The 12,066-nt window shown below is 37.8% G+C and overlaps 1 protein-coding gene across 2 annotated transcripts in view; it reads right to left on the bottom strand.

Annotated features, from left to right (window-relative positions):
- The window catches only part of PRSS12 (serine protease 12), a gene marked incomplete at both ends in the record, with an annotated part of 48,314 nt that overhangs the window by 19,578 nt on the left and 16,670 nt on the right, over window positions 1-12,066 (bottom strand). For both annotated transcript variants that reach the window (XM_084252459.1, XM_084252458.1), the window contains 4 exons: window positions 969-1,165; window positions 3,948-4,089; window positions 6,179-6,357; window positions 11,591-11,750. In XM_084252459.1, the coding sequence (XP_084108585.1) occupies window positions 969-1,165; window positions 3,948-4,089; window positions 6,179-6,357; window positions 11,591-11,750 (678 nt within the window). The remainder of the gene's footprint in view (window positions 1-968; window positions 1,166-3,947; window positions 4,090-6,178; window positions 6,358-11,590; window positions 11,751-12,066) is intronic.

Here is a 12,066-nt window from a genome sequence, read left to right on the forward strand (position 1 = left end):
GGAATCCTAGAATTGAAAAGAGTTTCAGGGAAATTGAAAATATGAGCTGACTTATCCATGGATATGTTTAACCACACCGGCCTTCAGAAAACTCAGATTAGAGTCTTCTACACACTAGAGTATTTCATCACCTGGAGTAATGACAGAGCTTGCCTATGAATAGAGCACTCCAGGATCCAAATACCTGCTATCTTAGAAGGATAGCATCAATCTCTAGCAAACAATTACTCATTCCCCAAGCACATGCACTCACCCACCACATAATCCTGAGTGAATAATAAGTCCTCCAAAAGAAGGCAACAAGGGAAGAGAACAAATAAAAAGAAATGAAAGTGGAAAAATGCGCTATGCTGATGGAGTGAACTGCTGTATTTCTATTTGGTTTGATGCTAGATTGGAGCAGTGAGTCACCAGGATCTCAAGGCTTAGCATACAATGAGGATTCAACCATATACACTGACAACTTAAGTATACTATACGGTTAACACTGTGGGATTCAGACCTCCCCTGGTGGCGCAGCGGTTGAGCGCTGGGCTACAAAGCTGCACGCAGCCTCTGCAGCACCAGTTAAATCCCCGGCCACCCGTGAGGGGCCCACTTGGCGCGCAGACCTCTCCTGCCGCACCCACTGCTTCCTTCAGCAGTGTATTTCAGTCAATCAACCTGTTCTGTTCCCCGCTCTGTCTCTGGTGAATCCTCTCACTCCCCCCACACCTCTGGCCTATACCCCAGTTCTTGTATGCATAAATAAATAAATCTTTAAAAAAAAAGAAATTTTATATAATACTGGCAGAAGAACTCAAAAGCTTGTTTGTCTCTGAATTATGGAAAAATTATGGAAAATTAGAACATTCCAGGAAATAGACTAAGAAGAGTCAAAGCAGAGAAATGCTTTATTTTCTGGATCAGTGGGTAGCGGCGCCGTGTCTATTGTGTTAGGGGTACTTGAAAGTTGTGGCTTGTCCTACCCTGAGAGAGTCTGTGTCCATCGCTGCCGGGGAAGCAGGCGAGGCCCACATCTTCACGATGGCTGCAGTCATGCCTTCCCCACGGTCTCCGGGAACACTGAAGGAAGCTAGCTTCTTTTCCCGAGCAGCTGACATCATCCAACCATATGGGCCCCGTGCTTTCTTCAAAGTGGTTTGCAGAGGCTTGTTTGCCATATCTGGGGTAACAAAGCACCCGTTATACACAGAGCTGCTGACTTGTTTCAAGGAACCACCACACATAAGACAAACAAGCTAACTGGGTGCTATGACTTCAGAAGACAAGTATTTGTTCCTTCTCCTATCTTGAGGACTGTGTTCTAGAACCAGGGACTACCTCATCACAGCTTTGATCATCTAAACAGTTTTTGTTTGATTCAGTGCGTAGCGAATCCTTTTCTCCGCCTATGCTTGTGCTAGGTCTACAATTTAACTCAGCAAACGGAGAGACTGCAAAGAGATTAAACCTCAAATACCTGACCAATGACATGGAAGAAAGTGGGGAAAAAAAAAAAGAAATGGAAGAAAGTGAGAAATTTCCTCGGTGAACCAGGAAGTGAGAATATTTGCCTTGTACAGACCTCTGAGGAGTCACCTGTGCTCATTTGATTTCATCAGCTTTTCTTTTTTTTTTTTTTTTTTAAAGATTTATTTATTTATTTATACAAGCACTGGGTACAATCAGAAGCATGGGAGGGTGAGAGAATTCACCAGAGCCAGAGCGGGGAGCAGAGCAGGCAGAAGGACCAAAGTACACTGCTGAGGGGAGCAGCGGGCCGCAGGAGAGGTCTGCGCGCCATGCGGGACCCTCCTCCGGTGGCCAGGGAGCAGCTGGGGATCGAACTGGCGCTGCAGAGGCTGCGGGCAGCTTCGTAACCCAGCGCTCAACCGCTGTGCCACCAGGGAGGCCCTTCACCAGCTTTTCTAAGCCTCTCTGGGCTCCTCTTTCTCCTTCAAAATAAAAACTGTGTATTAGTTCAGTGATTTCTTAGGTACCAAACCCAAACCATGACGAAATTTGGATTTCAGCCCATTAAAATCAGAATGACAATATTCTTAGCTTTTCATAGGTTATATAAATTTGATTTTTAAAATTTGTATAAATTACACTTGTGTTCTTATTGGCTTCATTTGCAACAAAACACTACCAAAAAACCTACAAGTAATATGAAAAATATATATACTGTAGAAATAGGAAACATCTGCAAAAGAAAAAATGGTTAACCAAGTCACTCTAAGGGTCTATGTAATTAATTCATAAAGTTTGTGTCAACCATTCCCCTTGATGAATGTTTTGGTTATTCTGTATTAAGGCTGTGAAGACTTAGTCCTGTCTGGCATGAATTTTCCTAATTGTTGTCCTCTGCACTTATTTATTAAATTTATTCAACAAGATGAAAAATTTAATAAATTAAGAAATATATTCAGTAAATAATTCTAAGATATTTTCTACTCTGCTGACTAATCAAATTTTAGCTAGAAAAGTAATTAACCTAAATCCCATATGGCTATCACTTTCAACTTATACCTATTTTCCACAAAATGCATACTTCAGACCATCTATTCATATCACTTCTATAACAGATAACAGGAGGACATTTTTCTTTGGAATTTTGTAAAAAGAGGCCCACAATTGACCCTCTTTCTCATTCCAAAACAATATTCTTTCAGAAATTTGTTTGTAAACTAAATGATATCAATATTCATTTGGTTGCTATGTCACACACCTTGGCCTCATAATTTTAATAACTGCATTGCCCACAGAGCACTATAACAGAAAAAAGTAAACTAATCTAAATAGTAAATCAATTATGGTATGAATAATTAATAGACATATATATGATCATTAATAGACATATATATGATCACATATATATGATCATTAGACATATATATGATCAATAGACATATATATGATCATAATTATATACATAGTATGACTATGTATTGATAAAAATTTAAAAAAGTAGATACAAAATTTGTACGTCCTCTACGAGAGCTCTTATAGACACACATGGTATAGCAATAACGGCATAAAAATGGAAAAATTATGGGTAGTTTTTATTTCCTGTCTTTTCCACACTTTCTGTAACATTTTATACTATCTATTACAAATTAAAAAATAAGTTTTAACATGGTCATACCAAGCTAGAATGAAAGTATCTTTTTAAAGCTTAATATTTGCAGTTTACTCTCTCTCAAGGCGAAATAACTTTGCTAATCTTTTCAAGCATGAGACAATTACTTCAAGCAAGACATAGAAATGTGGAAAACAAGAAAGAATGAGCATTCATGGGCTGCAAGGAAACATTTTCAGTTACTTCAGCCAACTTAAGTCTTTACTCTGGAATGCATTATGTGGGACATGAAATATATGGCCCAGACTGTGAGACTCAGCTTTTAAAAGTGAGGTCAGGGGTAAATTCTAAAGGTCATCATATGACCAGAGGGCTGTTTTTCTCAAACAAAAGTGAAAATTATCATCACATTTTAAAAAGCGAATAAAATAATACCAATACAATTGACACTGGACTTCTCTGCAATCTTATACACAATGATGTCAGAATTAATCACATCCAATAAGAGTGATGCCTCAGAATAAAAGAGTGAATTCAGAGCATACAGTCTTACTTGAATAGACACAGAGGGACCTAAAGTCACCCATGGCTCCAAGCAATTATTTAAGAACAGTGGTGGTAGGAAAGATGAATGAGATAAACAGCAAGATATAGTTATTCACCAGAAAAGAAGTTCTGGCTTTTTACCGTTGCAATTTCATATTTAAATGAGTAGATAGGTTAGAAAGATAGATGATAGATAAACAGACAGAGATAGAAATAGACAGTAGACAGATGATTTAAAAATAGGTATTTCTAGTATTGCAGAAATTATAAGAATTTACAAAATGAGACTTTAAATATATTATCTGGCAGTTAGCAGCCTCCTATCAATGGACCTTACTTGAATCCCAGCTGTCGGCAAGCCACATATGTATTCAGCTCATTCCAGCCATCATCACAGACAGTCCCCCACTGTCCCCTATAGTACACCTCCAGGCGACCCTCATGGCTGCTTTTACCACCTACGAGTCTGATGACCCCATCTGTGATAAGAAGGAAACAGAGACTAAGCAAATCAAGTCTCACAAAAAGGCAAAACAACATTTTCATTTGACTAGAAATATCACCCTGTTCAGGTCTCTCTTATTTTAAAGCTGTACTCAATGACCTGAGGCCACTGTACTGTTTCTGAAACATGACACAACAGTATCTGTCTAAACAGAATAGTCTTTCCTTATTATTTACACTCGTAGTCTCTGAGTAGAAAGTTATTTTCTGATAGCATTCCAAAGCAGCTATTTAGATTTCTTAGAATTAAGTGATATCTGGGAAATTTCCTCTAGTTTCAATCTCCTTAAGTTTGAGAAATATTGGTCATTTAAATTAAAAATTAAGAAAACATAATCTTGGAAAAAGTTCCAGATTTTAAGTACAAATGAAAACTATTGAGACACAAAGACAGAAATAGCTATTCTGGATAAAGAGTGTCCTCTTAAGTCATTGAACTTATTTTATTCCTTAGGGACTCATAAGTTATAAAATATGGGGTATGCACCTTGCCTTTGTTCTTTTATTGATAATAAAGTTGTGAATTTAAAACTCATGATATCAATGAATAATTTCCAGAGGATCTTATAGTCTCTAAACAGATACACAATACAAATAGATTTTAAAACCTTTTTTTTTTTTATTGTGGTAACATTAGTTTAAAACACGGTATATGAATCAGGGGAATAGACTCACACCATCTCAGAAGTATGCTATCATACCCACCCACCACCAAAGCACCCACAATCTTTCCCCATAGACCATTTCCACCCAAAATAATCCAAACACCTGCCATGTGAAGCACAAATCATCGAAGGCAAAGGCCTTACTTTTCTGAGATCTTTATTTCAAAGCAAATGAAGGTCTCTTAGCAACAGAACCACATACTAATGCAATACTTGACTGTCTGTAAGGCTTGTTACTGACATTAACTCATTCAGCCATTATAGCACCACAGTAAGATTCTCCTCATTTGATAAAGGAACGAACGGAGGCCCAAGAAAATAGAATGCTCAGGTTTATTTTTTATTTTTTATTTTTTAAAGATTTATTTATTTATTAATACAAGCACTGGGTACAGTCAGAAGCACGAGAGGGTAAGAGAATTCACCAGAGCCAAAGCAGAGAGTAGAACAGAGTGAGGAAGTATACTGCTGAGGGGAGCAGCGGGCGGCAGGAGAGGTCTGCGTGCCATGTGGGACCCTCACCCAGTGACCGGGGATCGAGCCGGCACTGCAGAGGCTGCGGGCAGCTTCGCAACCCAGCGCTCAACTGCTGCGCCACCGGGGAGGCCCTAGAATGCTCAGGTTTAAAATCTGGTGTTATTCTTATTTTTCTATTACATATAAATGTCTTATTCTGGTAATGAAAACAACAGCATACATAGGACTATGCATGATTCCAATATTTTGCAGGCCTTCAGTTTTTCTTTTTGATCTTTGTAAAATAAAGATTAAAAGCCTCATTTTCCCTTCAAGTTCTTTGTACTAGAGAAACTGGATTTGTGAGCAATATAACCTCTCTTGACTATATTTCCTTAAAGAAGGTAAGTACACACACACACACACACACTTGCAGTCAGACATGACCTTCCCATAACACATGACATATCTTGACAGACAACTTGGCATAATGTGAAAACTGAACCAATAAGGTTACCCTGATTCCTCAATAGTGTGCTATAATCACTACTCCCATCAATACACTTTTACCATCTATAAAAACGTTCTGAGAGTCAAGACAGGTTTACAGATCAATGTACTAAAGATACAATTATAATACCTAATATCTGAAATAGATCACTGCATATAATTTTAATTATTGGGTTCTCAAAACTGTAACAAAGTCATATTTTCTGACCTAGCTTTACAGGACTGAAGTGGAAAATTAAAGTGAAAAATTCAGTATTATCTACATATAAGGAAACAGCATTTTAATATATAATTTGTGTTAGTTATTTCTAAGTTTTAATTGGGATTTATTTGTATGCTCAAGTAATATTATCATCTAACTGAGGAGAAAGGAAGGTAAACTCAAATGGTGCTAGAGTCAAGAACTGGCAGATTAATGGGGTGAAATGCTTACCTGTTAGAGGGGTGCAAGACACTCCAGCATCTTCTTTATGGCCACAGTTATGCTCTCCCCAGGAACTCTTTGGGCACTGCTCAATAGAAAGCTCATTCCCAGTGCACCGCACTTCATCCAGCATTACTGGTCCAGATCCTTCCCCGAAATATGCCTGGTTCCAAGCTTTGGCAATGCCACTGAACAAACAGAAGGACAGGGGTATTCTGAATTAAACACTACAGAACTCTCTGACATTTCTTTTGCCCCTGATAAAGGTACACTTTCGATGGTTTCATACTTATCAATTCACTCTATAGGCTATGCATGACTTGCTGTATGTCTTTGTTGCTGCTCTTTATATTCTCAGTTACCATAAATGTCTCAGCCTGAGAGTTATTCCCTACTATTTATTCTCCTTTCCTCATCAACAATGGAACCTTAGATTTTCAGGAAGGCAATGGCTATCCAGAATAAACATATTTCCCAGTTCCTTCTCCTTTAAGATGACTGTGTTTATCAGTTGTAAAATATATCTACCATAAAATTTGCCATGTTGGCCATTTTTATGAGTACAATTCAGTAGCAGCAGGTCCATTCACTTTGTTGTACAGTTATCACCACCATTCATCTTCAGTACCTTTTCATCTTCCCCAACTGGAACTCTGTACCTATTTTAGATGACTGCATTTTGGACAATGATTTTTAGGTATAAATGTTATGTGTGACTTCTAGGAAATGTTCTTTTTTCACTTCTTCTTTGCTACAGACATAAAGCAGAGGTGATGGCTGAAGTTTCAGGAGCAATCCTGGATCATAAAATGCCATGTCAAGGATGACAGAACTGCTAATAAGAAAGAGTCTGAACCCCTGCTGAGTGTGGAAAACCACCAAGCTAGCCTACAGCTTCCTGCCTCTGGTTTCGTGAGTGAGAAATAAATTATTGCCCTGTTTAAGCTACTGTTATTATCAGTTCACAAACATATTTATAACTAAAACATCTCTTTACTCAAATCTATTTGTATTTAATTTACGTCTCCCAAAGTTCAAAATAATATCACTTTCTGGAAGCCTAGATTTTAGTAAAGAAGATCATGATTATAAAGAAGATCATGAAAGATGTAAACAATGGTGTTTTAATAATAAAATAATGTTGAAGAGACTATAAAAGATTAGAAAAGGCTCCAGAGAGGGAGGGGGGAAGGAAGGAGTGGACAAGAAAAGGAAGGAGGGGGGAGGCAGGCAGGCTAACACATTACTAGAATAAAATAATAGGAACATAGTTCTTATAACTCTGGGCATAAGAGGATTTGCTGAGCATAATCAGAAAGTCAAAAGTTAGAAAACAAAGGCTAAAAAGTTAAATTTAACCACATACAATTTAAACAACTGTATGGCAAATAAAACATAATCAGAGCCAAAAAGCAAACTGACAAGTTGGAAGAAACATTTGTAAAACATAACAACAATCAAAGGAAAAGAACTCAAAATTCATAATAACTTATTATTATATTATTTAAAAAAAAGACAAAACAACCAATCTCTGAGTAAAGGAGAGGGTCAGGCTACTCACAGAGGAAGAACTATCCACGTGCACTGACATTTGTTATGGTGGCTTATTAAAACAAAGGCATTCTTACCTACCATATTTTCACTGATTAAAAAGATTAATATCATTTCCATACAATATGTAGGCTGAAAATTTACAAACTAGAGGCTTTTATTGCTAAGGAAAAGTAATAAGCCGAAATCATCCAATGCCTGAGAGTAACTAGAGATAGGTTGGGCAGAATAACTGAAATACATCATATTTCAAATATGGAAAATATGATGTGGTAGAGGTCCTAGGAAAAAGCAAAGGGCCTCTGCACTACATCTCTTCTTAAAGAGAGAACGCAGGGTGGAAGAGCAGACGCCCCGACGAATTACCCTGGGGACAGCTGTCTGTGCCAAAGTGTACTGTTAAAAACCCCACTTGGCTGTTTTATTTTCTTCCTGAGATATTTCTATGGTTTCTTTGTTTATAAACATTATTTCAATGATCACAAAAGAATGTTTAGAAATAACTAATCAGAAATATAACCATAATAAACTGGAAAACAAAAAATAACAAGGAAATTATGATGTAATACATATTAGGCTTTCTAGGTAATATTTGAGCTGATTAAACTTAAGAAGATAATATTTACATATACACCATTCCTCCAGTCATTCACTAGTATTTCCCGGTGCCTTGGCCTGTGCTGGCTTCCAGAGGACTACCAAAGAAATTTTTGCCTCAGCCCTTAAAGAGATTTTATAGGGGTCTCCCTAGTAGCGCAGCGGTTGAGCACTGTGTTGCAAAGCTGCCCACAGCCTCTGCAGTGCTGGTTCAATCCTGGGCCACCAGGCGAGGGTCCCACATTGTGCGCAGACCTCTCCTGCCGCCCGCTGCTCCCCTCAGCAGTGTACTTCGGTCCTTCTGCCTGTTCTGCTTTCCCCTCTGGCTCTGGCGAATTCTCTCACCCTTCCGCGCTTCTGACTGTACCCAGTGCTTGTATAAATAAATAAATAAATAAATCTTAAAAAAAAAAAAAGATTTTACAGTATCAGGGGAAGCTGTTAGATTCAAATAAGTGTTAAGTGAATTCCATAAAGCTGTGTGTGCTCTCTATCCTTCCCAGTCTGGCCTACCTTCTTACCCTGTGACCACATAACAAATTTGTGAATAGGGGACCTCTGGTATTGTATGTAAAGCTATTTAACCTACATGACAGCAACCTCAAAAAACACTGAGTGATACTTATTTGACACATTCTCAAACCTATGTAGTATTTCTATAGAGTTTAGTGTTTGCATAGAAAAGATGAGGGATGTAACATACAACATGGTAACTAGTTAACACTGCTCTACAGTATGTACAAAAGCTATCAAGAGGATAAATCCTAAGAGTTCTCGTCACATGGAAAATAAACATTTCTTCCTCTTGTATCTATATGAGAAGATGGATGTTAACTAAACTTATTATGGTGATCATTTCAGAATGTAAGTTAAATCATTATGTTACATAATACACCTTAAATTTATACCATGCTATGTCAATTATATCTAAAACAAAACTGGGGAGACAGCTCAAAAATAAAAACTAATAGAAAAGAAAAAAATAAAATAACACCATCTGTTTCAATCCCCCGGCTTAACAAACACAGTGTATCTAAATTAGTTCATTGTCATTTTTTACCACAAGTCGACCTCCTTTTTGACATCCCTATTTCTTGTAGCCCTATATTTGTTTTTATTCTTATCAATACCTGACCTTTTTGCAAATAGTGTTAATATGAAAAAGAAACCCTACAAGAGAGCCCTAAATCTCAAGATCCCGGCTCTCACTATCAGTAGACCTCAGGGCTTTGGGAACCTCAGAGGGACCAGCTTCCTAATTTAAATGTTAAACAATGACTCTTTCCTGCTCAATTGTTCCATGCACCAAGTTACTTTTCTGATTCTGCTTATAAAATATATATTTTAAATAACTGAACAGGAAAATAAAAAAGCAAAGAAACATTTTTGAAAAAGCAATTTGTACCAAAATAATTTGTCTTCTGACTAAGCACTCAATAATAATAATATGGTTTTATATAATAAATTTATAGCATGCAAAAAAATCTAAGAGGAAAGAAATTTTCAAAAATGATAAATTCCTTTGCAAATTATGTCATATCCACACAGTAAAACATGATGTCATCATTCTAAACTATACTCTTAAGCATTTTGAAAGATCTGAGGAAATTCTCTAATATGAAGAGCACAAAGGGACTTTAAAATGTCTCCAGCTGAAACTTCATCATTTTCATTGTGTACATGTGCACTTCAGAGTGTATATGTGCATTCTTAAGCTCAGTCTCCTAACATCTGGCTGCCTCCTTTCCTGCTCCTCATCTCTCTCCAAGTTCTGGGTTAATCAAATTTAAGTCTCTTAAGCACAGTATTCCATCTGTATTTAGGAAGTGTGCCAACTACCACTATCTACAGACACCATTAAAAGGGGGAGGGGGGCGGTCATCCACACAACATCTCACAAGGAAACTTTAGCCACCATGCCAGGGAGGCATTATGTAGTCTTCCTCTGGGAATCCAACAAAGCAAATAAGACTGCAATGAAATTTGCTAAAGAACAAACCATGAATTGAGACAAGTGGCAATTATGCTGCCTGCTATCAACCACGTGCCATTAAAAATGATTTCATCTGGGGCCTCCCCGGTGGTGCAGCGGTTGAGCGCTGGTTTGCAAAGCTGCCTACAGCCTCTGCAGCGCCGGTTCAATCCATGGCCGCTGGGTGAGTGTCCCACATGGCGCGCAGACCTCTCCTGCCGCCCGCTGCTCCCCTCAGCAGTGTACTTCGGTCCTTCTGCTGTTCTGCTCCCTGCTCTGGCTCTGGTGAATTCTCTCACCCTCCCGTGCTTCTGACTGTACCCAGTGCTTCTATAAATAAATAAGTAAATCTTTAAAAAAAAAAAATATTTCATCTGAAAGTACTGTGCCTTTAAGTGAGGAAAACTCTAGAGGAAGGGCAGTTGCATAAAATTATTTTAATGCAAATTTATGAAAGAATATAAATTTTAAAAAAGGGAAAAGAATATCAGCTCAGAGCATGAGAATACTACAAATAAAAACAAAACTCTACCAAGCTGGATGGCTGGTTGTTGCATGGGCTTGTGGAGGACCTTTGTTGCTTTGTATACGTGGAGATATTTTTCCTTTTAATCATTTTTCCCAATGTGAATCCCCTCATACAAAAAAAAGAGCAAAGAACTAACATTGGAGAAAGATGTAAACTTAACCCATGTATGTGTTCAAAGAATTTTCTTCTTTTTCTGTCCTTTATTTCTTCTAAATAATAGATCATGGTTTGTCAATGTGGCCTTTACTGAATGAGGAAAAAAATCCTTGTTTCTCAAGAAAGAACTTGACTTTACAAGAATTATTAGAATCATTTCTGGAACTATATGTAACTTTCACAATATGCCACTTAATTTTTCTCTGCAGTTTTCTAAGCCAAAGAAAACGTTGCTTTTTCTTTACACAAATACATAAGTGATAAAAAATGCCACATAGCTTGAATTTACAGTAATCCATACTGCAATATTAATGTTAACTATGCTATTATCATACTCTTGACATTCTTGTTATTTTTGGCATAGGTACAGGTTTCTCAGTAGCATCAAGGCTACCACTGAAGAGTAAGTCAGCATCATAGAGATATAAAATCAATCAAACTCAGATACAAAACTGCTAGACCTGCAGAGTAAACAAGTTCTCTAGTACAAAGATTAAGGAAACTTGATTTTCTACTTGTTCAAGGAAATGGGCAATTTAAACACACCACACCTCTCTGGGTGTGGAAATAACAGATTCCAAGATTTCAGTACAACACAAGAACAAGAAAAACCAACCTTAAGCCCAGCTGCCTACAGATCACTTCTGCATCCGCATCATCCCACTGGTCATCGCAGATGGTGCCCCACTGGCCAGCGTGGTAGAGCTCCACCCGGCCTTCATAGGCACTGCTCCCCCCAGCGAGGCGGATGACAGGCGAGCTCCCCACCGCTGGGCCTGTGCACAGGGGAAATTAGGCAGTAATTAAACTTATATGTTGACAGTGAGTCATAAGATTAGTATATGCTATTTCTTTGCCATTCTCAACAATTAAATAATATTAAGTCACTTCACTGATTTGGACAAACACACATTCCTAATAAATGATGCAGTAATCATGAGCAGTTAAAGTACTATCCAGGTAGAATGACATTCATACAAATTGCCTTAAGGAGAAGTAGCCCAAGCTCGCTTTTCCCCAACAACCTCAAAAGCCAAAAAAAGACACTCGAAACTGCAGTTTACTGGAAATACATTTGATCTTGATGGCACT

The sequence above is a fragment of the Talpa europaea genome (assembly GCF_964194135.1).
Source record: "Talpa europaea genome assembly, chromosome: 13".
NCBI lineage: Eukaryota > Metazoa > Chordata > Mammalia > Eulipotyphla > Talpidae > Talpa > Talpa europaea.